General features: G+C 43.3%; 1 protein-coding gene across 1 annotated transcript in view; it reads left to right on the top strand.

The window, feature by feature from the left end:
* The first annotated feature begins 16,226 nt into the window (after window positions 1-16,226).
* Window positions 16,227-27,857, top strand: part of RBFOX2 (RNA binding fox-1 homolog 2) — a 535,783-nt gene continuing 524,152 nt past the window's right edge. Inside the window, exon 1 of the mRNA XM_077452579.1 lies at window positions 16,227-16,382. Within this exon, the coding sequence (XP_077308705.1) occupies window positions 16,368-16,382 (15 nt within the window). The 5' untranslated portion in view covers window positions 16,227-16,367. The remainder of the gene's footprint in view (window positions 16,383-27,857) is intronic.

The raw sequence follows: 27,857 nt of genomic DNA on the forward strand, positions 1-27,857 counted from the left end.
AGGCTCCATACCATTATCAGAGTTGCGGTGTGTCAGACTGACACACCGCACCTCCGATCGCCAGGCATGCACCAGCTGTGTTATCCTGATCACGTCATATGACGTCCAGTCACGATAACACAACTACCTTGCGGCAGTCAATTTGCTATATGGTGGGTGGCAAGTGGTTTAACTGGCCCCAATATTTCTGTGCCTGTATGTATATGAAATAGGGACCTTAGATTGTAAGCTCCTTGCGGCAGGGACTGCTATGAATGTACAGTGAATGTAAATCACTGATGCTATATAAATGCCTGTAATAATACTCCTGTGATATAGGGCACCACAATGTGCAGACAAGGACTCTCGCGTTGTAAGGCACAGTGTGAAAAAAATTGTGTAGGTGCTTTTTGCGTGCATTGGCAGCCCACTTATAAAATTAGGGCCACGAAAAAAATTTTTTTAAAAAATGACCCCATGGGACTGTCACCCCTGACACCCATTTGTTTTTGAAATGCGTTCTATTCCTAACACAGGGCTATTATGATTGTAGTGTACATATCTCTCTGGGGCTGCTTTGCTGGTTCTGTTTTGTGCTTCAGGTTACAAGGTGCCTGCTGTTGCTAGGAAGATTTACCTTGACTGCTGGGAATAGTTTCAGTCAGCTGGGTGTCTGATTGGTGACAAATCTTTTGGCGGGAAACAGCTGGCCAATGAGTGTAACCTTTCACCTGTATATTCACCCCTATCACTGTGTGGTGTGAGCAGTTACCTCAGGCCTGTCACCTAGACTCACCTCTTGATTTATCTTCAGCCTTCCTGGTGGATCTTTTGACCTGTTCCCAGCCAAGAATGAATATTTTACTTCATGAGCTACTTCAAAGGCCTGATTCTCCCGGAAGAAGGACTGACTCAAACGTTTTATTTATTTATTTATTTATGTGTTTATTTGTTTTTCATTTCCCACGCATAATTATTTACATCTGTGAGCTCTGTGCATGTATTCTGTGTCTCCTTCCTCAACTGCCAGTGCTACCTTATATACTGAGTAGCAGCCTGCCACCATCAGATATCCACAGTGCCAGTGCTCCTGCTTTTTCCAGCGATGTAGGCAGTGGGTCTGAGGCTGGTCCCCTGGCCCGCTACCCTGAGGCCTCTTCAACAGGACCCCCACCATCATCACAGGGTAGGGGATGAGTAAAGCCTTTTGAAGGCTGGTAATGTAAACTTATGCCCTGTACACACGGTACTGTACACACGGTCGGAAATTCCAACGGAAAAAAGGTCCAATCGGATTATATTGTCGGAAAATCCGAACGTGTGTGGGCTCTATTGGACTTTTTCCGTTGGTAATTCCGCCGGGAAAAGTTCGAGAGCAGGATCTAAAAAGAGTTCCGATGGACAAAGTGTCACGCATGCTCAGATCAAATTACGAGACCAAAGCTAATAGCTTCTAGCCTCTACATAGTCCCAATGAACGTCACCACAACTTTGTCTGACCATGTATGCAACACCAGTTTCGGACAAAATCCGTCTGAAAAAATCAGACGGATTTTGTGGTCGGAATGTCCGACCGTGTGTACAAGGCATTAGAGTGGAACTTTAATGACTTCAGCGACCAGTGAGGAGCTCTGAGATGTCAGCGGCCAGCGAGGAGCTCTGAGATGTCAGCGACCAGCGAGGAGCTCTGAGATGTCAGCGACCAACGAGGAGCTCTGAGATGTCAGCGGCCAGCGAGGAGCTCTGAGATGTCAGCGACCAGCGAGGAGCTCTGAGATGTCAGCGACCAACGAGGAGCTCTGAGATGTCAGCGACCAGCGAGGAGCTCTGAGATGTCAGCGACCAGCGAGGAGCTCTGAGATGTCAGCGACCAGCGAGGAGCTCTGAGATGTCAGCGACCAGCGAGGAGCTCTGAGATGTCAGCGACCAGCGAGGAGCTCTGAGATGTCAGCGACCAGCGAGGAGCTCTGAGATGTCAGCGACCAGCGAGGAGCTCTGGGAGATTGCAGCACTGAAGCATAGGTAAGTATACAGTAGTTCCACTTTTTTTAATCAGAAAAAGTTTTTATTAGAAAACATAAGGGTACAAGACATCCATGACAATGACCACACAATGTATCAATGCACATAATATGACATCTGAGTAACAAACATATTCTTCACATAGGCACCAAAACAAATAGGAGCTTTAAATGTGAATAAGGAGACCGGAATGCTTGTGAATAAGGAGACCGGAATGCTCAGTAGTTCCACTTTAATTCTGTCCTGTCTATATTATTTGCTTCAGTCTCCTGTGTCAGACTGTTCCCCTGCTAAGTGCATTTTTTTTTCTTGCATTCTAGCCTCATATCAAAAATCAAGAGGTTACTAAAGTTACGAAAAATATGACAGAATACAACCTTGGAAATTATGTAATGTATAATGTGCTGTATTGTATTGTAATGTATTCTTTCATTTCCGTGCATGCGTGGTCTTTCACTTCTGATTTTTTTCAGATGAATACTGTACTGATTAAACGAAAACGTACGTTCCGGTACCATACCAGAAATATTGCAGGTACTGTATATACATTCTTATAGCAGGTAGAATACATTTTCTCTTGCTTTATCTGCATCATAAAGGTGCAGTGGTGAAGCATTGGAAGGTTTTTGGCCTAGCTAGGTGATCCCTTCTGTAGCGCAGACTCCTGCATTCCTCTAATGCTCCTCCACTAAGTTCAATACTCTGCTTTTCCTTAAGGCTACTTTCACACTAGGGAGTTGGGGGCATTGGCGGTAAAGCACCGCTATTTTTAGCTGCGCTTTACTGTAGTTATTGTGGAGGTTTTCGGCCGCTAGCGGGGAGCTTTTAACCCCCGCTAGCAGCCGAATAAGGGTTAAAACCACCAGCAAAGCGCCACCGCAGTGACATTTTGCCGGCCATTTGGCACCCCTGCCGATTGATTTTAATGGGTAGGGGTGCTTTAGGAGTGGTGTATAGCCCGCTCCTACAGCATCCTGCAAGCGCACCGCTCCAGTGTGAACACATTCGGGATTTCACATTGGAATGAGAGGAGAGGCTCTCTCAAGGCGCTAGTTTTAGCGTTATAGTGCCTGTAAAGTACCTCAGTGTGAAAGTAACCTTAGACCCCTTTCTCACTGAGGCACTTTACAAGCGCTATAACACTAAAACCTGCAAAGCACCTGTAAAGCGCCTCTCCTGTCTCTCCATTGTGAAAACTCGATGGCTTTCACACTGGAGCAGTGCGCTGGCAGGACGCTAAAAAAAAGTCCTGCTAGCAGCATCTTTGGAGTGGTGTATAGAAAACATAAAGCAGCGCACATTGGAAATCGCATGAAAACGTATTAGTCTTTAGATAAGTAACATGATGAATTTATTGCACTAAGAGTCAAATATAAAAAGCTGCAGCAACAGTCAATAGTAGTATAAATACTTGTAGATGGTTGCAAAACAGTCATAAAAGCATACAGCTAAATAAGATACTGGTATAAATAATAAACAATACCACTGCTAAGTCCAGATGAGAGGGGGTTAACATCAACCAATCGGCTTCAGGCTGGATGGTGGAGAGGGCTGTCACAACTCTAAATAGATGGTATGAAAATCCCAGTATGACCGGGGGGATGGTGTCTCAAATCTTGTAGCTGCCAGATGAAAGCTTTTTGTTTTCTGTATCCTGATATCCATTTAGCCGCACTGGAACTTATTTTACTTTATATTTTTCAGGTTGTACATGCCAATGCACATGACTAATAGTTTTAGCGCTAATAGGAACTGTATATATGTTTGGAGTGGTGTATACACCGCTTCTTCATTGCTCCTGCCCATTGAACCGCCCCACTAGTGGCCGAAAACCCCAGCAAAAACAATGGTAAAGTGCCGCTAAAAATATTGGTGTTTTACTACCGATGGCCCCAATGCCCAAGTGTGAATCTCTTAGTGAATCATAGAGCAGATGCTACAATACTTTAAATTATATGCTTTAGTCATACCTCCCAACTTTTTTAGATGGGAATGAAGGACACCTATCAGCAAAAGTATGCAGGCATAGGATACACCCCCTACCACACCCACTTAAAGGAGAAATGTACAAAAAAACAAGATTGGGTAAACCCACAAGTGCTTTTTTACCACTACTATTCCTTTATATTGGCTTTTGGGATTTCCAAATGCAGTCATTTAGAAATCAGATGAAAGTTTTAGCACTGAAAATACTTTTTGATAGATAAAATGTGCATTTTATATACATCTATATAGATCAGACCAAAATGAGGGACAAATGAGGGACAGAGGGACATTGCTCCAAATCAGGGACAGTCCCTCGAAATCAGGGACAGTAGGGAGCTATGGTTTTAGTTTTTTTGGGCCTGCACTTTGTGATCCTTTGTTTTCAGAAATCTGCTATGCAAAGCACTGTTGTCTGCTAGGAAGTTTGAGTCCTGTGATTATGAGGAAAGCAATCCCCTCTGTAAATGTGCCTAATAAGCTGATCAGTCAGTTTATCATTATTGGCTTTTCTGAGGGTTTTATTTACTTCCTTTTTCAGGAATTAGACTGTTCATGGGTTGTCAGTTTGTAAATGAGTTGCCTGATGTTATGTCTTATAATTGTCAAAAGAATATTATGAAGGGGGATACCTTTTTTATAATTCCTCCGTTTGCAGATTTTAGGTTATCACCTCTAGCGTTTTTTTTCCCAAAAGAAGAATCCAAAAATTGGGCTAATCCATTATTTGTTTTTTTATTGATCTGATTGATGTTAGCCTATTCTTTCTGATACACCTAAATTTTATATCAAACTCTCATTGTGATTAGATTTTGTATGACATCACATCTGTTTTTTATCTCTTCTCTCCTCTTGGCCAGGAGCTTGTATCTCCCTGGTCTTCCAGTAGCCACATATCATGTCCCTTTGGCTACTGAAACACTGTTCTGTAAGTGCCCTGTATTGAGGTGGTTAAGTTGTTTACAGATATAGCGGAATCTATTGGATTTGGTCATTTCTGATCTGGCAATGGGTGTTCAGAGTTTTGGCCAGATTATTGTATTTACATTGATATCACTAAGAGTATTGTTTACTTGGAATTCTATCCTGTTGTTGTGGCTGTGGCACTTTGGTGCAAGCATTTCAGTCACAGGAGAATCTTATTGCTGCATGTTACAAAGGAGGTTTTTATACAATTAACTGTCTCTGCTAAGATATCTGGTCCTTAAAGTGGTCCTTAAGTCCTTAAAGGCTAGTCAATCAATCGACTCACGCAAGCTGAGCTGCGCTGTGTGTGTCTCTGGATGCACTTTTTTCCCCTTTAAATCAGGGGAAAATCGCAGGTGCGTTTTATACGCCGATCCCCCCCCCCCCCCCATTGTGAGTCTCTGGGCGGCTTTCGGCTACCTTCGGCGGCTTCCGGCCTTTCTTGGCAGCTGAAAGCTGCCGAGAGCGTCCGAAAGCCATCGAGAATGGCCGAGCGCCACCGAGATACACAGCTCTGTATCTCGGTGGCGCCATTTTTAAAGGCCAAAGCCAAAAATTACACTGACAAGGCTGCATATAACACTGACAAGGCTGCATGACAAGGCTGCATATAACACTGACAAGGCTGCATGACAAGGCTGCAATTGACACTGACAAGGCTGCATGAAAAGGCTGCATAACAATGCTGCAAATGACACTGACAAGGCTGCAGATGGACACTGGGCAAGGCTGTAATGATGGACAAGGCTGCAGATGAACACTGATGAGGCTGCATTGATGGGCATTAAAATGTAAGTTTTTTTCCTTATAATTCCCTCCTAAATTTGGGTGGCGTGTTATACTCCGATAAATACGGTATATAATATTTAATTGTTTTAAACTCTTTTTTTTTATTTTTTTTATTTTTTTTACATTTCTTTAGTTGCTTCCTGGTTTTTGGCCTAGGCAAATTACGTCATACATTCATGATCCCAGTAGTCTTCAGGAGAGGAGGAAGAGTTGTCCCAGCTAAGCACAACCCACTGCATTTGTGCCAGAGCTAAGTATTGATGGATTTCAGCAAGTAATAGCTACATGAATCATTTGCCCTTACTCAAGATGGCTGGAGCCAGAAATACTAGGGGGGTGTTTGTCAAAAGGATTTCTCAGCAAAACAGAGCATGTAGACATAGATGGATGGATGAGTTTGCTTTGAATATTAACCACTTGACAACTGGGCACTTAAACCCCCCTTGTGACCAGATCAATTTTCAGCTTTCAGTGCTCTCACAATTTGAATGACAATTACTCAGTCATGTAACACTGTACCCAAATAAATTTTTTGTCCTTTTTTTCCTGCAAATAGAGCTTTCTTTTGGTGGTATTTGATCACCTCTGGGTTTTTTATTTTTTGCGCTATAAATGAAAAAAGACCAAACATTTTGGAAAAAAAACGCATTTTTCTTTGTTTCTGTGATCAAATTTTGCAAATTATTATTTTTCATGAATTTTGGCCATAATTTATACTTCTACATATCTTTGGTACAAATAACCCAAATTAGTGGATATTATTTGGTCTTTGTGAAAGTTAGAGAGTCTACAAGTTGTGGTGCAAATCATACAAAATTGATCACACCTAATGTACTGGTGGCCGATCTCATTTCTTGTGACCCAAACAAGCCAGGAAAGTACAAATACCCCCCAAATGACCCTTTTTTTGAAAGTAGACATTCCAAGGCATTTAGTAAGAGGCATGGTGAGCTTTTGGTGTTGTCATTTTTTCCCCACAATTCTTTGCAAAATTAAGATTTTTTTTTCTTCACAAAATTGTCATTGTAATAGGATATTTCTCTCACTTGGCATGTGTATACCACAAATAATGCCCCAAAATAAATTCTGATACTCCACCTGAGTATTACGATACCACATGTGTGGGACTTTTCCACAACCTGGCCACTCAGAGGCCCAACATGCAGGGAGCGCCGTCACGTGTTCTAGGAGCATAAATTACACATCTAACTTGTTGACTAACTATTACACTTTTGAAGGACCTGGAGCACCAGGACAGTGACACTGACGTGGCACTGATGACAAATGGCACTGATACGTGGCACTGATGACAGATGGCACTAATACATGGCACTGACACATGAAACTGATGACAGATGGCACTGATACGTGGCACTGATTACACGTGACACTGATAACAGATGGCACGGGACACTGACAGGTGGCACTGATGACAGATGGCACTGATACGTGGCACTGATGACAGATGGCACTAATATGTGGCACTGATGACACGTGACACTGATATGGCACTGATGACAGGTGGCACTGATGACACGTGGCACTGATGTGGCACTGATCACAGGTGGCATTATACGTGGCACTGGGGACAGATGGCACTGGGGACAAATGGCACTGGGTCAGCTGGCACTGGGGACAGATGGCACTGACAGGTGGCACTGGAAACAGATGGCACTGACAGGTGGCACACTGGGGACAGGTGGCACACTGGGGACAGAGGCACACTGGGGACAGATTGCAGTGACATTGTGGGACCTTTTTTATTTTTTTTTATTTTTTTAACTACTTACGGCCGCTGCAGCCACTAATCTCTGCCTCCTCACATGGTGTCTGTGTGAGGAGGGAAAGCCGGCGATGTTTACATATGAGATCATCTCTCATTGGGCACGCCGATCGTACTGTAAGCGGCCGCTGTGATTGGCCGTTTACAGTGATCTGTGACTGGCTGTGTCCAGGGGACACGGCCAGCACAGAACTTCCCCGATGCGCGCTCGCGAAGTAAACAGGAGGACGTCCAGGGACGGCCTCCCGGCAATTGGCATCCGCGCTGCAGCCATCTTTCAGCTATAGCGCGGAGGCCTAGTGGTTAAAAGTAAATTAAAAAACATTTTGGTTTGTAGCGCTCAGATGCAGTGTAGTTCTACTTTAATATTTAGGTTCAAGCAAGACATTTTCAGGGTAGCAAAACATTTAATAGCAGATACCCTATTTTACCAGGTTTCTACTGTGTCAGGATACTAGTTACCTCAGCAGAGAGAAAAGGCCTACAATGTCCGTAACACCAGTTTATTTTATTGCAGTTATTTCTGATATGATATTAAATTAACCGCTTCAGCCCCGGAAGGATTTGCCCCCTTAATGACCCAGCCATTTTTTGCAATACGGCACTGCGTTGCTTTAACTGACAATTGCGCAGTCGTGCAACGTTGTACCCAAATAAAATTGATGTCCTTTTTTTTTTCCCACCAATAGTTTTCTATTGGTGGGAAAAAAAACCTTTTGGTGGTATTTGATCACCTCTGTGGTTTTTATCTTTTGGGCTATAAGCAAAAAAAGACTGACAATTTGAAAAAAAAACTATATATTTTTTTTTACTTTCTGCTATAATACATATCCCAAATTTATATATATATATATATATATATATATATATATATATATACACAAATTTATTCATCAATTTAGGCCAATATATATTCTTCTACATATTTTTGGTAAAAAAAAATCGTAATAGGTGTATATTGATTGGTTTGCGCAAAAGTTATTGCATCTACAAACTATGGGATAGATTTAGGGACTTATTTTTTTAATTGTTTTACAGGTAATGGCGGCGATCTGCGATAATTATTATTTTTTTTTTTGTGGGACTGTGACATCTGACCCCAAATTACACTTTTTGGGGACCAGTGACATTATTACATTAATCAGTGCTATAAAAATGCACTGATCAATGTAACAATTACGCTGTCAGGGAAGGGGTTAACACTAGGGGTGCAACGGATCAAAAAACTCACGGATCGGATCGTTCCTTGGATCAGAGTCACGGATCAGATCATTTTTCGGATCAGCAAATAATAATTTAATTTGCAAAAACCTGTGAAAATTCCACCACCATATAGTCCCCACTGTAATATCCACAATCTTCCCCACTGTAATATTGGCTGAGTATGGCTGGGTACGGCTGAGCACAGCTGAGTATGGCTGGGCATGGCTGAGCACGGCTGAGTAAGGCTGGGCATGGCTGGGTATCACAGAGTATGGCTGGGTATCGCAGATTATTGGCAGGCAGGGTATCGCAGAGTGTTGGCAGGGTATCGCAGAGTATTGACAGGGTATCGTAGGGTATCGCTAGAGTATTGGCAGGGTATCGCTAGAGTATTGGCAGGGTATCGCAGAGTATTGCTAGAGTATTGGGGTATTGCTAGAGTATTGCTAGAGCATTGGGGTATTGCAGAGTATTGGGGTATTGCAGAGTATTGCTAGAGTATTGGGGTATTGCAGAGTATTGCTAGAGTATTAGGGTATTGCAGAGTATTGCAGAGTATTGCTAGAGTATTGGCAGGGTATTGCTGGGTACTGTAGGGTATGGAGGGATGGCTGCTTCCATCTCAGGATCTCTCCCCTCCACTGTACAGATTAGTACAGAGAGGGGAGAGAGGAACCGGCGTCATGACATGGCTGGGTATCGCAGATCATTGGCAGGCAGGGTATCGCAGAGTGTTGGCAGGGTATCGCAGAGTATTGACAGGGTATCGCAGGGTATCGCTAGAGTATTGGCAAGGTATCGCTAGAGTATTGGCAGGGTATCGCAGAGTATTGCTAGAGTATTGGGGTATTGCTAGAGTATTGCTAGAGCATTGGGGTATTGCAGAGTATTGGGGTATTGCAGAGTATTGCTAGAGTATTGGGGTATTGCAGAGTATTGCTAGAGTATTAGGGTATTGCAGAGTATTGCAGAGTATTGCTAGAGTATTGGCAGGGTACTGTAGGGTATGGAGGGATGGCTGCTTCCATCTCAGGATCTCTCCCCTCCACTGTACACATTAGTCGGAGCGATCAGTGTAAACAGCCTGGGTGTAGAAATATGGCCGCTGCTTCGGAGCTAGGCCGAAGCCGCGGCCTTTCCTAAGGCCGAGACCGAGGAGCGCTCCGCGGATCGCGGCATGTGCCGATCCGAGCGGGGTGACCCGTTCGGATCACAGATTGGTGACGATCCGTTGCACCCCTAGTTAACACTAGGGGGCGATCAAGGGGTAAAGTGTGTCCCCTGGGTGTGTTCTAACTGTAGAGGGGATGGGCTACCAGGCACATGACAGAGATCGCTGTTCCCGACCACTGAGAACCGAAGATCTCTGACATGTCATCTGGCAGAACAGGGAAACGCCTTATTTACATTCCCTGTTCTGCCTCTGTACACCGTGATCGCGGGTCGCCGGTGGGCTTTGAGCCCACCGGAGCCACGGGTACGCTCCCATGGCGCACATGAGCGCTATCTCCCATGCAGAGACTGACGTCCACCTATAGCAGTTTGCGCAGGAGAGCCAACCTGCCGCAGTATAATGACGGCAGCTGGTTGGCAAGCGGTTAAACAACCAGCATTGTCTATGCATCTCATTATTTCTCCTTTTGCAGACACTGCAGAACTCTTTTGGCCTTTATATGAAATACATCAAAGTGGTTGTTTCTACACTCATTCATCAAAACTGTTAACAGGAGTTTTCTTTTTAGAAAGATACATAATGCCCTGCATATAATTCTTGTTTTTGGCTGGTTGTGGTTGTAAAGACAGAAGGTTTTTTATCTTAATGCATTCTATGCATTGAGATAAAAAGCCTTCTGCGTGCAGTAGTCCTCCTCAGCCCCTTTATACTTACCTGAGCCCATCTCAATCCAGCGACATTTCACAAGAGACGAGGCTGCCTGGGACTCTCCCTCCTTATTGGCTGAGACAGCGCTATTGGCTCTCCCTGCTGTCAATCAAAGTCAGTGAGCCAATGAGGAGAGAGAGGGGGGTGGAGCCCGGTCTTGGCTCTGTGTCTGAATGAACACAGGGAGCTGTGCTTGGCTCGGGTGCCCTCATAGCAAGCTGTTGCTGTGGGTGGACTTAACAGGAGGGAGGAGCCAGGAGCGCAGAAGAGGGACCCGAGAAGAAGAGGAGGATCTAGGCTGCCCTGTGCAAAACCACTACACAGGTAAGTATAACATGTTTGTATTACTTTAAACAGTTTCTGAAGGGCCTTCAGAAGCCATTTTTACATGCTTGATATGTCAGGTGGTATCACTACTGTGACAGAATCAATCTTCTTCTGCCTATAAAACATTTTAACCACTTCAACCACTTTCGCCCCCTTCCTTCCCAGCCCAATTTTCAGCTTTCATCACTCTATCGCTTTCAGTGACAATTGCGCGGTCATGCTACACTGTACCCAAATGAATTTTTTATCATTTTGTTCCCACAAATAGAGCTTTATTTTGGTGTTATTTATTCACGACTCCGTTTTTTTATTTTTTGCGATATAAGCGCAAAAAAAGCGGAAATTTGGAAAAAAAACAATATTTTCTTTTTTCTATTTTAAAAGAAATCCAATAAAATCAAATTTTGTCATAAATTTAAGCCAAAATGTATTCTGCTACATGTTTTTGGTAAAAAAAATTCCGTTAAGTGTATAATAATTGGTTTGTGTGATCAGGGACATATGTACGCAAATGATCATGTACAGATGTGTGCAGGTGATCACGTACATATGTGTGCACATAATCATTGGGACATGTGATTTTAGTGGGACATATGTGGGGGACATGTTTTTATTATTAGGGACATGTGTTTTTATTATTTGGGGACATGTATGTTTTGGGGACATGTGTGTTTTGGGGACATATCACTGATCACCAGCCGGCTGTAGCGATCTGCTCTCCTCTCCTCAGCGATGACTTCTGTGTGAGGAGAGGAGGAGCCGATTGCCTAGCAACCGGCTGTTTGTTTACATCACATGACGGCCGTGATTGAACACGGCCGTCATGTGATCAAGAGGGCCAATCACAGAGCCCTCCTGCCAATCTGAGATGCGCCGTGTCCGGGTGACACGAGCACATCGGGATCCCGCTCCTTCTGAAGGATGTTCCTGAAACTGAAGGATGTTCCTAAAACTGCCTTCACACTCAATTCACTTTTTTAGTTAAGATAAATTGTTAACTTGCTGGACAGAAGTGTTTGCATTTTCTATGGTAGGTCGGGGTAAGGATAGGTTGTTACCATTTCATGCTTTAGGCCAGGGGTCTCCAAACTTTCTAAACAAAGGGCTAGTTTATTGTCCTTCAGACTTTAGCGGGCTGGACTGTCGCCATCAGGAGTAGAAAATGTCCCAGCATCAGTTAGAGTAAACCATGATCCAACTTTGGTGTCGGAGAGAGGAAATGTGCCCCATTGTCTGTGTTACTGTTAAGAATTGTGCCCCATCATTGGTGTCATTGGCCCCTTTGGTGTTGTTGGTAGGAATTGTGCCCCATTGTTGGGAGGAACTTTTCCCCATCATTGGTTTCACTGGGAGAAATTGTGCCCCATATTTGGTGTCATTGAGAAGGAAATATTCCACATCATAGGTGTCATTGGGCCCCATGGTTGCTGTCATTGGGAGGAACTGTGCCCCATCATTGGTGGCATTGGAAGGAATTGTGCCCCTTCATTGGTGTGAGTGATTGATTGAAATAGCACCCCAAGGTGCTCGGGTAATGGTCTGGTATGGATTTTGGGGCTTACCATGGAATGGAAGTTGCAACCAAGTTGGATCAGCATCTTACGCCAAAATTAAAAAAAAAAACAAGGCGTGGGGTTTCCCCTCAAAATAAGATGCTGATCCAAATTGGATGCGACTTCCATTAAGTTCTATGGGCTGAAATCACACCCAGGTAAGACAAAAGTAGTGCAGGAGCCTTTTTCAAAAGTTGGACCAACACAAGTCGGACCAGTTAAGATGGCTCTTATAGAGAAACATTGATTTTTACATGTCATGCGACTTGTGCTCTCAAAGTCAGAGTGCTTGTCGCACCAGTGTCAACCGGCCTTATCAGAATTTTGATGTTGATGGTGCAGGATACACAGCTGCTACATTGTGAAATGTATTAAGCTCAGTGTTTGGGTAGATAGGCATTTGAAGGATTCAAGCTTTATTTTCATCCTACTCTTTGTATTTATTACACACGTCCCCCTTTTTATAATGATAAAAAAAATAGTATGGATAATTAGGACTTCATATGTTTTATGGATGCAGAGGTTCTTATTTTCCTCCTGTTGAAATCCAAGTTCTCTTGCAGCGTATATGGGGTATGTATTGGTAGCAGCTGTTTGATCATATACCTATTTGTTTTAAGGTAGAGCTGTGCCAGATATCCTTGTTCTTCATCTGAAAGTAAATGAACTGAGCAGGTTCAAAATCTTGGACCTTCTTAATAACATGAAAACGGTTCTGTCCACAAGTAATTTGTAATTGCCATCAACTCCTATTGCTTTCTCTGAACTGGTGCCATGATTTTTGTGGCTTTCTAAACCTGGGCTTCAGCTCATGGTAAAGTTGCAATAAAATGGTTTCTTCAGAGGTCTCTTTAACAGTGTTTTGGCATAGCTCCTGCCTGTCCTTCCTCTGAGACGAAATTTCTCTGTCCCTCATGCAGCCTCAGTGTTTGTGTGATTAGGGTCATGGCACTGGCATGTCCTTTGCCATACTGTGTGCTAAAAGGTGTCCCTCTTTATCATTTCAGAAAGTTGGAAAAGTTTTGGTAAATGTTCTCAGGTATTAGTAAGGGCATTTTCAATATTTGATTGTAAAGAATTGATTGTTTAGGCTGCGGTGGTGAGATGGGACCAGGTTGGTAACCTGGCTTTTGGGAATTGTCACCCACTTTGTTGATGGACAGTGGCTGGTAAGGTGAGTAAATGATTGCTGCTTGGGTCTAAATCTGGGTATAGACTGACTGAAAAGCAAGCTGTTCAGCAGCAACTGGTCAATGTGTACAGGTGTCTGTCCCACAGAAGCTGGTTTAACAACTGGCTTTTGTCAAAAGAACATACTGGAAAACCAATATCTGATCAGTGCTTGCAGGTTATTTTAATAATATTTTTAACATTTTTTTATGTCCTTTTATGGTTCATTAAAGTTTTTTTGGCTGCTTTTTATTCTTTTACCATGGGGGGGGGGGGGGGGGTGGCATTTAGGGAGTTCACGTCCATTACTGGGTCATGTGCATACTCTAATAGGGTGCATGGCTTCTCCTGCAATATTTATTATGGCATGGTATTGGCATGTGTCTTGGGCCCCTGATGACGTCACACATAAAGAAACATGTAGGGCAGAGCTGGGACACATCCTACAATGCATGAAGGCTGAGCGGCGTCCATCTTGGATACTGGCATTCCAGAGCTTTATGTGACTACAAACACGGTATGCTCTGCAGATTATTGAGGAATTGCAGGTTGTCCAAAGAATGAGAGGTCAGGATTAAATAGCTTTTTATGACAATGACTATGTACATTCACAGGAGTGCATTCCAGGAGTGAGCAAGAGGCTTGCTAATGGTGAACTTGGCAAGGGGGAGGTGCCAGGACTACTGGTGGGGGACAAAAAAAGAAGAGGATCAGGACTGATCTGTGCAAAATCATTGCATTGCATCCATTATATACTATATATGTATACAGTGTTACCTTGAATTACAAGCATAATTTGTTCCAGAAGAATGCTTGTAATCCAAAGCATTCTTATATCAAATCGAGTTTCCCCATAGGAAATCATGGAAGCTCAGATAATTTGTTCCAGTGGCACTGCTAGTTTATGCAGTACTACATGTAACCAGAGACCAGAGGTGCGGGTGAGGGGAGCCGGAGACATTCAGAGAGCACTCGGGAGGCTCAGAAACATTTGAGTGTTGCCGAACGGCTCTGAACGACTCACTGGTGCCCACGCACCTCTGGCCAAATGCGGTACTGCACACCCCAGAGGCTTGAACTCTGCTTTTTTTTGCGAGACAATGCTCGCAAACGGAGTTAGGATTTAAAAACAAATAATAGCTCATATTGCAAAACGCTTGTAAACCACGTTACTCACAATCTGAGGTATTACTGTATGTGTGTGTATAGAGATAGAGCTAGAAATAGAGATATATACACTATATAGCCAATATACTATTTACTGGTTGACTGGTATTTGTCTTGTTATAACCTACATGTATTATACTAATTTTGTACCCTAATTTTACATTTACTTCTCTTTGTTCTTCTTTTTCAAAAATGTAATACACTTTATTGTACAACAAACATGCTTATAGGTGAGTAAACACAAGCATATGCAACAAAATGACTGTACCCAAATGAAAAATGCTCTATTTTTGTTTTACTGCTCTGTACTGATTGCCATTGACGGCTGGTGTTTTTTTTATTTTATTTTTAGGAGGAGTGGCAAACAACAACTACCCCCCGCCACACACTGCTCCCTTTCTGCCGGTCAGTCCTCTGGCATGTACCCCATCTAGGTGGCGGGCATCTGGTAGCTGTGGGCATCAGGCAGTGGCAGGCATCAGGCTCCTGTATCTTCTCCTCCTCGTTTACGCTGTGCGTCTCCTCCCAGGCATCCAATAGTATTGCCTGTCCTTTCAGATAATCTGGTGACGGGTCTCAGACCCACTTCCTGATTGGCCAGGAGGAGGATCAGTGTTACAATAGCAAATATTAATTCGCTGTTGCAACATACCTGGGTGGGCTCCAGACGCAATGCTCTGCGTCCAGAGCCCACCCTATTTTAAAGCCTATTAGAGCCTCTGTCTCTAATTAGATGTTTAAAAAAAAACACCCCGGTACTGTAATTCATGCACCTGGCGTCCTGCAAGGGGCCGGACGCATGGACGTCCTGCAAGAGGCCAGACGCATGGACAGCACCCGTGCACCCTTAATGGACGGGCTGTCCCGCTCATCAATGTATTGCTAATCTTTACACAGCTGTGTGCATTGTGCCACAGACATTTCAAATCAGTAAAAAATGCTGCGTCTTTTACTCTCATGTGCAAGAGGCCTTACTAAACTGACATTATTTTTCTCCCACAATGTGCTGTGTTCTGTGAATGGAGGAGGAGGAGATGAATGTCATAATCTCCTCCACCCATTCACAGAATGTGGTGCATTGTGGGAGGACAGTAATACCAGCTCTGTGATTGGTGGAGAGGGCAAAAAGGGGCAAGTGAGTGGCACAACTTTTCAGATTAGCAGTTGTGGCTGTTAACTCTCATAGTGCTGGAAGAGGAAAGGCAGGGCCTTCATGTGCCAGGATACACACCTTTACACAGAACTAATGTTTTGGTGCTTTCATATTTTTTTTTTTGTTCCTCACTCAGGTGTCCCCATGTACCACACAGTGCCATGACTCTTCTCTCCATTCCATACCTCTGTGCCCTCCTCTCTCTCCTCCCTCTCCTCTCCCTCCGGCTGGAGACAGGGCGTGCGCGGAGTTCCAGTGAGCAGTGCCATGTCCCAGAGCTGGGAGAGAGGGAGAAGGCGCTGAGCAAGACGGAGAACGGCGGATACCCTCCCCACCCCCCTCCCTCCAGCACCAGGCATTGTCCGGAACTACAGTGTGCGGATCACAGGAATGATGTACTTATGGGTGAGTGCAGAGGGGAAGGTTTATGGGGAGCAATGGAGGATGCAGGAGATATACCCAGGATCACGAGGATGCCCACTGATACCATCCCTTCACCCCTCTCTATGCTGATGGCATCTCCAATCATTATTCTATTCTGTATGATGTGATCATACCTGCCTTCTATGATGTCACCCAAATCCGGCCCCATGGGTCATGTTCGCTTTGTTTAGATATTTATCCTCATTTGTTTCTATACATCAGAGAGAGAGAGAGAGAGCGGTGTGTATGTATAGAGCTCTGCAGTGTCCGATCCTTCCAGGTATAGAGAAGCATGGAGCTCAGAGCAGACATCCCACACTACATACACCGAGCTCCACATCCCACACTACATACACCGAGCTCCACATCCCACACTACATACACCGAGCTCCACATCCCACACTACATACACCGAGCTCCACATCCCACCATCTGTCTGCCCGAAACACACCATCCTCCTCCTCCATCTACAGCTACACAATACATGGATGGCCAGATATCTGCAGGATCATGTGTATATATGTATAGATGGCATCACACGTATAGAATGTACAGTATGGGATCATATGTTTATTATATGGATGGGATCATATGTATATATTGTTAGGATGGCATCATATGTATATATTATTAGGATGGGATCATATGTATACAATAAATGAATGGGATAATATGCTGCCATTTACTACACAATCACATTGACAGTCTATGATCAGGTGTATGCAGCAAAGTATCCTATCTGATCATTCCAGTTTATGACACCATGGGATTCTTTTACAGTGTTGTGTAGTAGACTCTCCCCACTGCCCCCCTCCATGTGGAACTGCTGCATATCCCAGTGTTGCCATTAGATGCAGCCATAGTTTGTAGCTATAAGCAGGACTGTAACTGTAAGGATAGTTAACTCCCTAACATACAGGTTGCACATATAGAATTCCTAGCCCCCATTAACTTCCCAACTTCCATTTTATACCTATAGAATTCCTAGCCCCCATTAACTTCCCAACTTCCATTTTATACCTATAGAATTCCTAGCCCCCCATTAGCTTCCTAACTTCCATTTTATACATATAAAAGTCATAGCCCCTATAAACTTCCATTTTATACATATACAAGTCCTAGCCCCCATTAAATCCCTAACTTTTATTTTATACATATAGAAGTCCTAGCCCCATTAACTCCCTAACTTCCATTGTATATACATAGAAGTCCTAGTGCCCGTTAACACCCTAATTTCCATTTTATACATATACAAGTCCTAGCCCCTGTTAACTCCGTAACATCCATTTTACACATATAAAAGTCCTAGCGCCCAGTAACTCCCTAACATTTCGTTTAGCCCCTATTAACTCCTCAACATTCATTGTACACATACAGAAACCTATGCCCTCGTTAATTCCCTAACATTCGATTTATGCATATGCAAACCCCTATTCACATTAGTGTAGCACAAAATTGGGTATCGTGTTTATGCGCATTTTTATTTTGCATGTTGGGCACCTCGTCAATGGGCTGCCCGACTCACAACAAATGCAGTAAAGAAGCTAATGCACCTTCAAGCTTGACACATTTTTAAATGTGCGTTTTTGTACATTTGCCACACATTATTACATGCACAAAAACACCCGTTTTGTTTGGTGCATTTGGGGTGTCGTTAACAATAGATAAAACTGTATGTTCACAATTTTGTGCTCTTTCACATTAGGGTAATAGGTTGAATGTCATGGTGAATATAGTGATTAATCAGGGACAGTTCCATTATTTGAGTAATTTGACCATAATAGGTATACATCCTAAGTGGCAAAGGTGTTTTTGGTGCAGAACGTAATTTGGATTCTAACACCTACCGTATATTTTATAATCTCTTTTTACAGTATGATAAATAATATTCATGTTGTAGTTTAGAATACTGAGGATTTGATGAGAGTATGTTACAGTGGTTGTAAAATGACCGTCAGTATGTTCACATACTGTTAATGTTGGGAGCATCTGTGTGCTAATAAAATGCACCGATGTGAATTATGGCAGGCTCTGTACAGTACAGTACAGCTTTTTAACTGCGGACATGAACGTGAATGTGGGACATACGTGTACGTTTTGTTTCATATAGCTAATAATTTGTCCAAATTACAGAAATAGAAGCGCATATTTAGGTAGGCACCTGCAAATGATCTTAACTAATTATAATTCCATAATGGTTTCCGCTGTTCTGGTTGTACACAAAAGGCAAAATGTGTTTAGTTTCAGTAAATTATTATATATTTTTTTTATTTTTAGAATTTCTATATATAGAATTAGAAATGATCTGCACCCAAGCTACTATGTGCTTTATTTGCATTTATTTCTAATGTTTACTTCAGTAATTCCCGTGAAATAATACAGTGAGACAAGCTTTTTGTTTATTTTGTTTTCCATGCTCACAGATCATTCTCATTGTTTTACTGCTTTACTCATTCTTCATAATACAAAAATGACTGAATACTAAATTCTATATGTAATTTGCAGCAGTCCTGTACAGGACATTTCCAGTACTATCTGCATAAAATGATTCCATCTGGAAGGACTACTTGTTCTTACTTTTTTTTCTGTGATAGGCTGCTGGGATATATGTCTTCTGTTCCCAATCAATTGAGCTACGTAGTCCTGCGATGCCAATATACAATACGGCAACACCAAAACACCCTCCTCCCAAAAATATCAAAATCAAGGCTTGAGATGTAAATGGGGAGTATAGCCTATGTGCTCAGTACTTCAGTTTGTCATCTGGACAGTGCTGTACTGCACCAGTCCAACCACTCCCTTTGTTAGTAGTCTGGTAATCCTGGAGCAGTGTCACTATGGGATTTCAAATATTTACATATTCTTGACAAGCAGTAAAAGAGCTTTAAAGTGGTTGTAAACCCTTACAAACCACTTTGACCTACAGGTAAGCCTAGATTAAGGCTTACCTGTAGGTCCAAGAAATATCTCCTAAACCTATATGGTTTAGGAGATATTTGCCCGAAGACAGGCACCGCTGTCTACGGCGCATGCGCTGTAGACAACGGCGCGCAGGCGCACTGAGCGCGGCATCGTCAATGACGAAGATGCCGCGCGTGTCGCCTCCTGTGCGCATGCGCGGGAGTGACGTCATCGCGGCTTCGCCGAATGACAGCGGCGGAGCTGCGAGACCCCACCAAGAAGATGGATGTGCCGGACTACAGGGGACAGCGGTGACTTCGCTGACTCCTGTGTCAGGTAAGTGACACATAATGGACTATTATGCGATGCATAATAGTTTATTATGCTTTGCCTTTGCAGGGAATGAAAGAGGAAGTAAACCCATCAGGGTTTACTTCCTCTTTAAAACAAGTCATCCCTGACCTCCCTAGCCCCTTGTACTGTGAAGTAATTCATTCTGAAAGATCCTCAAAGATCACAACAATGACTCTAAAATCTTAGTGCCAAACTTGTGGCAAGGGGTCATATGTGGCTCTTTTTCTGCGGCCCTTAGGATCCGTTCAGACAATCGTGTATGTGATTTGGTAACAGGCTGTGAGCCACAATGAAATTAAATGGTTCAGAAAAAAAAATTGTCTTTTTTTTTTTTTTAATAGTCTAATAAAGATTTGAAACAACAATCAGGATCATCATTTTCCATGGGACCAAAACCCATTGGATGTATACCCAATGTTTAACCACTTGAGATCCGCGCTATAGCCGAATCGCTACAGCGCGGACCTCCTTTGCCGGGACTACGTCTATTGACGTCGTCCCGTGCACGAGCGGCCTGCGAGCCCCCTGAGGGACGCGCTCTGTGATCGGCGAGTCTATGAGACTCGCCTGATCACTGATCCAAGCAAGGGGTCGATCCCGACCCCTTATCACGTGATCAGCTGTCAGCCAATGACAGCTGATCATGTGATGCAACGGAGCCGGTAATCGGCTATTATTCCTCCTCGCGCTGACAGCGCGAGGAGAGAAAAAAAGAGCCGATCCCCGGCGGCCGTGATCGGGACATCAGTCCCGATCACGGCCAGCCCTGCCAGTGCCCACCTGCCCCCTGCCAGTGCCCACCTGCCCCCTGCCAGTGCCACCTTAATAAAACATAAGTGCCCCCCGTCAGTGCCACCCAGCAGTGCCCACAGTGCCACCCAGCAGTGCCCACAGTGCCACCCAGCAGTGCCTACCACAGTGCCCACAATCTGCCTCAACAACGGTGCTGCACCCCAGTGCCACATATCCGTGCCCATCAGTGTCATCTACCAGTGCCCAGCAGTGCCGCCCATCAGTGCCCAGCAGTGCCACCTATCAGAGCCACCTATCAGTGCCCATCAGTCCCATCTATCAGTGGTACCTATCAGTGCCCCTTAGTGCCACCCATCCGTGCCACCCATCCGTGCCCATCTTTGCCCATCAGTGCCGCCTTATCTGTGCCCATCAGTACTGCCTTATCTGTGCCCATCGGTGCCACCTTATCTGTGCCTATTAGTGCCGCCTTAACTATGCCTATCAGTGCCCGCCAGTGCAGCCTATCAGTGCCCACCAATGCAGCCTATCAGTGCCCAGCAGTTCAGCCTATCAATGAAGGAGAAAAATTACCTGTTTGCAAAATTTTATAACAAACTATTAAACATGATTTTTTTTTTTGAATCTTTTTTTGTTTGTTTAGCAAAAAATAAAACTCCGAGCTGTAATTAAATACCACCAAAAGAAAGCTCTATTTGTGGGAAAAAATGATAAAAATTTCATTTGGGTACAGTGTTGTATGCCCGCGCAATTGTCATTCAAAGTGCATCAGTGCTGAAAGCTGAAAATTGGTCTGGGACTGAGGGGGGTTTAAGTGCCCAGTAAGCAAGTGGTTAATAACAATCACAAAAATCTAATTTTTTATTAATCAGATCACCATTAATCCCATTGATGCGCTCAGGTGTGACCACCAAAAAAAGCTCCGAACCAGTGTTGCACCCTTCACTATATCAGTGTCCTTGCAGCCGTCCCTTGAGTTTACAAAACAAGGACTGGGGACAATCTAAACAAAAGACAGACCAGGAAAGCATATGCCCTAGTAGTGCAATACACTTCTTTATTAAGCAAAGATCAAAAGACACAGTGCACTCTCATGCTCCCAGAATGACACCAAGCTCACACAACTATGAGAATCCACCTTCAGAACTCCTGCTTGGATACCACTAGATGTAATCCACTCAGCTAAAGGCTTTTTTCCCTGTGTCTGTTAGGAAACAAAGAGAAGAGTGAGGAGACGGCTACAATAGCAGCTTTTGCTTTCCATAGCGTTAAATTTTCTGAATGTCAGGGGTCACCAATATCATGAAAGTTGACCACCACTGCCCTGAGGGCCTGTTCAACCCCTTCACATTATGTGTTATGCACATTAATATGGTTCAATGCCATTTATTCTGAATGCCATCCAAATGCACCTAGCCAAGGGACGTGGCTGCAGCATATCACAATGTGTGTAGCGGTGCACTGCCAAAGATACTATACAGGTGATACTTGAAAAATTTGAATATCATGCAAAAGTTAATTTATTTCACTAATGCAACTTAAAAGGTGAAACTAATATATAAGCTAGACTTATTACATGCAAAGCATAATAGTTCAAGCTATGATTTGTCATAATTGTGATGATTATGGCTTACAACTCATGAAAACCCAAAATCCACAATCTCAGAAAATTTGAATATTACATGCAATCAATAAAACAAGGATTGTACATAGAACATTATTGGACCTCTGAAAAGTATATGCATGCATATGTACTTGGTTTGGTCCCCTTTTGCAGCAATTACTGCCTCAATGTGGCATGGCATGGAAGCCATTAGCCTGTGGCACTGCTGGGGTGTTATGGAAGACCAAGATGCTTCAATAGCGGCCTTCAGCTCTTCTGCATTGCTTGGTCCCATCTCATCTTTCTCTTGGCAATGCTCCATAGATTCTCTATGGGGTTCAGGTCAGGTGAGTTTGCTGGCCAATCAAGCACAGTTAACCCACAGTCATTGAACCAGGTTTTGGTGCTTTTGGCAGTGTGGGCAGGTGCCAAGTCCTGCTGGAAAATGAAGTCAGCATCCCCATAGAGCTCTGTGGAAGGAAGCATGAAGTGGTCCAAAATCTCCAGATAGACGACTGTGTTAACCCTGGACTTAATGAAGCACAGTGGACCAACACCAGCAGATGACATGGCTCCCCAAATCAACACAGACTGTGGAAACTTCACACTGGACCTCAAGCATCTTGCAGTGTGTGCCTCTCTATTCTTCCTCCATACTATGGGTCCTTGGTTCCCAAATGAGATGCAAAATTTGCTCTCATCAGAAAAGAGGACTTTGGACCACTTAGCAACAGACCAGGTCTGTTTTTCTTTAGCCCAGGTAAGATGCTTCTGACGTTGTTTGTTGTTCAGGAGTGGCTCGACAAGAGGAATACGACATTTGAAGCCCATGTCCAGTGGTGGCTCTTCATGCACTGACTCCAGCCTCAGTCCACTCCTTGTGAAAGTCCCCAACACTTTTGAATGGCCTTTGCTGACAATCCTCTCCAGGCTGCGGTCATCCCTGCTGCTTGTGCACCTTTTTCTTCCACACTTTTCCCCCTCCACATAACATTCTATTAATGTACTTTGATACAGCACTTTGGGAACATCCAACTTCTTTTGCAATTACCTTTTGAGGCTTTCCCTCCTTATGGAGGGTATCAATGATGGTTTTCTGCACAACTGTCAGGTCAGCAGTCTTTCCCATGATTGTGATTTCTAACTGAACCAGACTGACAGACCATTTAAAGGCTCAGGAACCCTTTGCAGGTGTTATAGCTTAATTAGCTGATTAGAGTGGGACACTTTGAGCCTAGATTATTGCACCTTTTCACAATATTATAATTTTCTGAGATTGTGGATTTGGGGTTTTCATGAGTTGTAAGCCATAATCATCAGAATTATGACAAATCATAGCTTGAACTATCTTGCTTTGCATGTAATGAGTCTATCTCATATATTAGTTTCACCTTTTAAGTTGCATTAGTGAAATAAATGAACTTGCATGATATTCTAATTTTTCGAGTATCACCTGTATGCACAATTTTTGGTGGGTTAGTCAACCCATTTTAATGAATGAATTGCCTTAACCCAATCCCTTACACTGCCAGGTCAGTCGTATGGACCTGACAGCGGGGGATTTTGCACACATTTCCGGTGGCTACAGTCATCAGGATTGTGTGTATATCTGACAAGCAAACTCCTGCCTGTCAGATGGAAGCATTCAGGTGGCCGCCTGATTGTTTCCACACACACTCTGGTAACGGTGCTCCCCTCTGTGGGCCCAGGACCAACATAGTGGGTTCCACCGGGTAAAGGGTAGGAAGTAGAGCAGACAAACATCCGCTCTCCCCTCCCCTCTTTGTTGCTGACCCAGAAAGTGACATCTTTGACATCACTTCCAGGTCCACCTCTCTGTGTCTCTGGCCAGCAACCAGCATGGCCTAGTAAGATTGTAATGCAATTCGACACCCAAGCACAAAAATCCAACCAATCACAAAAATTACAACCACTTAATGGTTCTTTTTTGTACGTTAAGTTGTACTGTAAGCTAATTCAAAGTAAATGGATGGCTGAAGACATACGCTTACACTATGGAATACATGAACATGGAGGGTTTGTAATGCCCCGTACACACGACCAGACTTTTCAACATCAAAAGTCTGACGGAATGATTCCGGCAGACTATTCAATAGTGTGTGGGCTGCAGCGGACTTTTGATTTGCAAAAGTCTGACAGACTTTAGAAATGGAACATGTTTCAAATTTTTCCGACAGAACTCTGCCGGACCCAGAAATCCGCTCGTGTGTGTGCTAGTCTGATGGACAAAAACCGATGCGAGGGCAGCTATTGGCTACTGGCTATGAACTTCCTTATTCTAGTCCAGTCATACGTCATCATGTTCGAATCCGTCGGACTTTGGTGTGATTGTGTGTGGCCAAGTCCGTTCATTCGGAAAGTCCGTCAGAACTCTGTCAGAACTCAGTCGAAAGTCTGCCGGACTTAAGTCCTGTCGTGTGTACGCGGCATTAGAGAAACTGTAAATGCAGAGACTTTAAGTGAGCCCTTTTCTCCGTAAGCTTACTGGAAGCATACTCCCATACAGGCTTGGCCTCATACAGACTTGCATACCCAGGAATTCCTATATTTGGTTTAGTTTCCTGAGGGACACTTGTTCTTTGTAAGGTCTGAGCTCAAGTAGAAAATTGTTAATTAGAAAACAGTCTATGAAATTTTTGTGATATAGCACAACTAAAGAATTGCTTCATTAATACAAAACATACATAGATCATTACACCTCACGCACTGAATTAAAGTTTTGTACATTTGTGGATGAACATTGCATCCATTATCACTGGACTTGTAATGAGGGTAACTGGATGTCCCAGATTTCCTAATGCCGCGTACACACGATCGAATTGTATGACGGACTTAGTCCGTCATACAATCCGGCGGACTTTCTACCGAACGGACTTGGCCACACACGGATACACAAACAGTCCGACGAAAGCTTGCGCGATGACGTACAGCACGTACGACGGGACTAGAAATAGGAAGTCCAAGACACAGTAAAGCACCCTTTGGGCTCCTTCTGCTGACTTTGCGTTAGTGGAAGTTTGGTTAGAGACGATTCGCGCTTTTCAGACTTCAGCTTAATTCGTCCGTTATTTTTTTTTTTTATTTATTCTCGAATTGGAATATTAATCATAAGATGAGCATGAATAAAGACATTTGTGATAACTCTGTGTGAATATAAGCAGCAAAGCAACTTCACTTTTCTCGCATTATGAAGAAGAAAAGAATGTGCTATATTAAAAGATCACAAAATTAGCAGCATGACGAATATTCTATCTTCAATACGAACACTAGTTTTACAAGACAGAACGCTTCCGTCCTATAAATCCTTTCTGGGCATGCGCCATTCTTAGTCCGTCGGACTAGCATACTGACGAACGTATTGTCCACTGAAACCAAAGTACGACGGGAAGATTGGTGTGCAAACCGGCCTTCTTAGTACTGAAAAAGTCAGCTGAAGCCCACACACGATCGGATTGTCCGTTGAAATGCGTTTCAACGGACTAAGTACGTCATACAATTCGATCGTGTGTACGCGGCATTAGACAGTCATCATTTGTAAACTATCAAAATGAGCTTCTCTTATTTGTTCCTTTTTGATCTGTTAAATATAACTTTGAAAGGGTTTGTTTATATTTTGGTAGAAATTCAGGGCTGCTCTGCGACCTGCGCACACTTCATGTGTTATCTCAAGGAGCCCAATTATGCCTCCAAGTTGCAGATCAATAAGTGCTAATGATGTTGACTTGAAAAAGGTTGTAATTCAGTAGTTTAGCCAGAGAAAACTAAGCAGAGTTGACAACACTCAGTCCAAAGAAATGTGTTTTCATCACACAAAAGGACCTAGGAGCTGAGTGCATTCTTGGTAGATCAACATTTTTCTGCACTTGCAGGGTCTTTAACTGCCTTCCATCTGGCTAATGTACATATAAAGCTGGATGTGTGTTTTACAGATGCGAGTGGACATACCCATACATCCACGGCAATCGGCAGCTCCTATAGTGCTCACTCACGAGCCCAGTGGTTGCTGTGTCCTTTGGACACAGTGAACATATAAGTGGGTAAAAGACCAATAATATTGGTCCTATACCATGTGATTGCTCTGTCCAATCAGAGCAATCACATGTAAACAAGAAATTGAAAGTAACATCGGTTATCTCTCGCCCCACAGATATCATCTGTGAGAGGAGAGAGAACATTTACAGCAGTACAGTGGGTAGTCTTCAGCCTGTCACACTGTTTTGACACATATCAGTACAACATAATCTCCTGCGCTCCGGAGCTTAGTCCATGTGTAGGTGGTGTAGCCAATCTTTTGGATAGAATATGGAATGTCAAAGGTCTTTCTGCCCTCCTCAGAACAATGGGTATCCTTAGAGCTGAAACATATAGAAAATCAGGGGGGGCGCACTGACCTTGTGCATTACCAAAGCTAAAATTTATTTAAATAGTAAAAACAAAAGTCATACTCAAAAAAAAGTTTAAAAAAGTCTTAACATTGTTCCAAAAATTCAGAACCGTGTCTTCTAGATACCTGCAACCAGGTTTGTGAGCATAACGTTTGTTTTTACTATTTTAATAAATATTAATCTTTGGTAATGCACAAGGTTAGTGTGCCCTCCCTGTTTTACTACATATTGACACACATCAGTGCCAACCAGCTCACAGTGTCCCTGATCACTAGCCCCTAGTTTTCTTGTGAATAAATAGTGCAGCCAACCACCTGTCACCTGTCACTCCTGCCCCAGTGTCACCAGTCCTTCCAAAACAGTTACCATATCACTAGCTACTTCAGTCAATGTTACCAGGCGATTGCCACCAGCCAGTGTCTCTGATTGCCAGACAAGTATACACCAGCACCAGTTTCCCGATTACTGCCATACCAGTGTCCTGACCACCGACATACCAGTGTCCTAATTACCACCATACCAGCCTCTTGATCACCGCCATACCAGCATCCTTATCACTGCCATACCAACATCCTGATCACTCCATACCAGTGTCCTGATCACCTCCATATCAGTGTCATGATCACTGCCACACTAGCTTCAACAGAGCAAGTGTCCCTGAATACAGTGATGCCAGACCAGTATAAACCAGCATCAGTGTCCTGATCACCGCTATAACTAGTGTCAGTGTCAAAACTTTAATTTTCTTTCCACATATTCCAAAAATTTGTAGCAAAAAAATGTATTTTCAAAAGACTCACTATGCCTCTTAGAAAGTACCTTGGTGTGTTTTCTTTCCAGAATGGGGTCATTTTGTGCATGTTTCCACTATCCTGGTGCTCCAGGGCCTCCAAAAATGTGATGTGTAATTAGGAAATTTGATGTGCAATGTATGCCTCTAGAACATCTGAAGGTGCTCTTTGGATTTTGGGCTCCTCTATGTGGCTAGGCTAGGTTTTAAAAAAAGTCTCACACATGTGGTATTACCAGGAGTTTCAGAACTTGTTTTGTGATGTAATTCTAAGTATGCCTAAGCTATGCATATTTTAATTGTCAACTTTGAAATAAAATAAATACAACTTAATTTTCTTTCCACATTTATGAAAAAAAATTGTGGTAAAAATTTTAATTTTCTAAAATATCTTGACATGTGTTCTTTCCAAAATATGGTCATTTTATGGGTGTTTCGGCTATCCAGGTACTCCAGGGCCTCCAAAAATATGATAGGTAGTCAGCAATTTAGATGTTTAATTTATGCTCCTAGAAAGCCTTAATATGCTCTTTGGATTTTTGGTCTGTCTATGTGGCTAGGCTGTAAAAAAGTCCCACACATGTAGTCGAGAGTAGCAGAATGTGTTTTGGGGTGTAAATATAAGTATGCCCATGCTGTGTGTGAGAAAT

The sequence above is a fragment of the Lithobates pipiens genome, unplaced genomic scaffold (assembly GCF_037356315.1).
Source record: "Lithobates pipiens isolate NorthernLeopardFrog02 unplaced genomic scaffold, aLitPip1_a1.2 Scaffold_23, whole genome shotgun sequence".
Taxonomy (NCBI): Eukaryota; Metazoa; Chordata; class Amphibia; order Anura; family Ranidae; genus Lithobates; species Lithobates pipiens.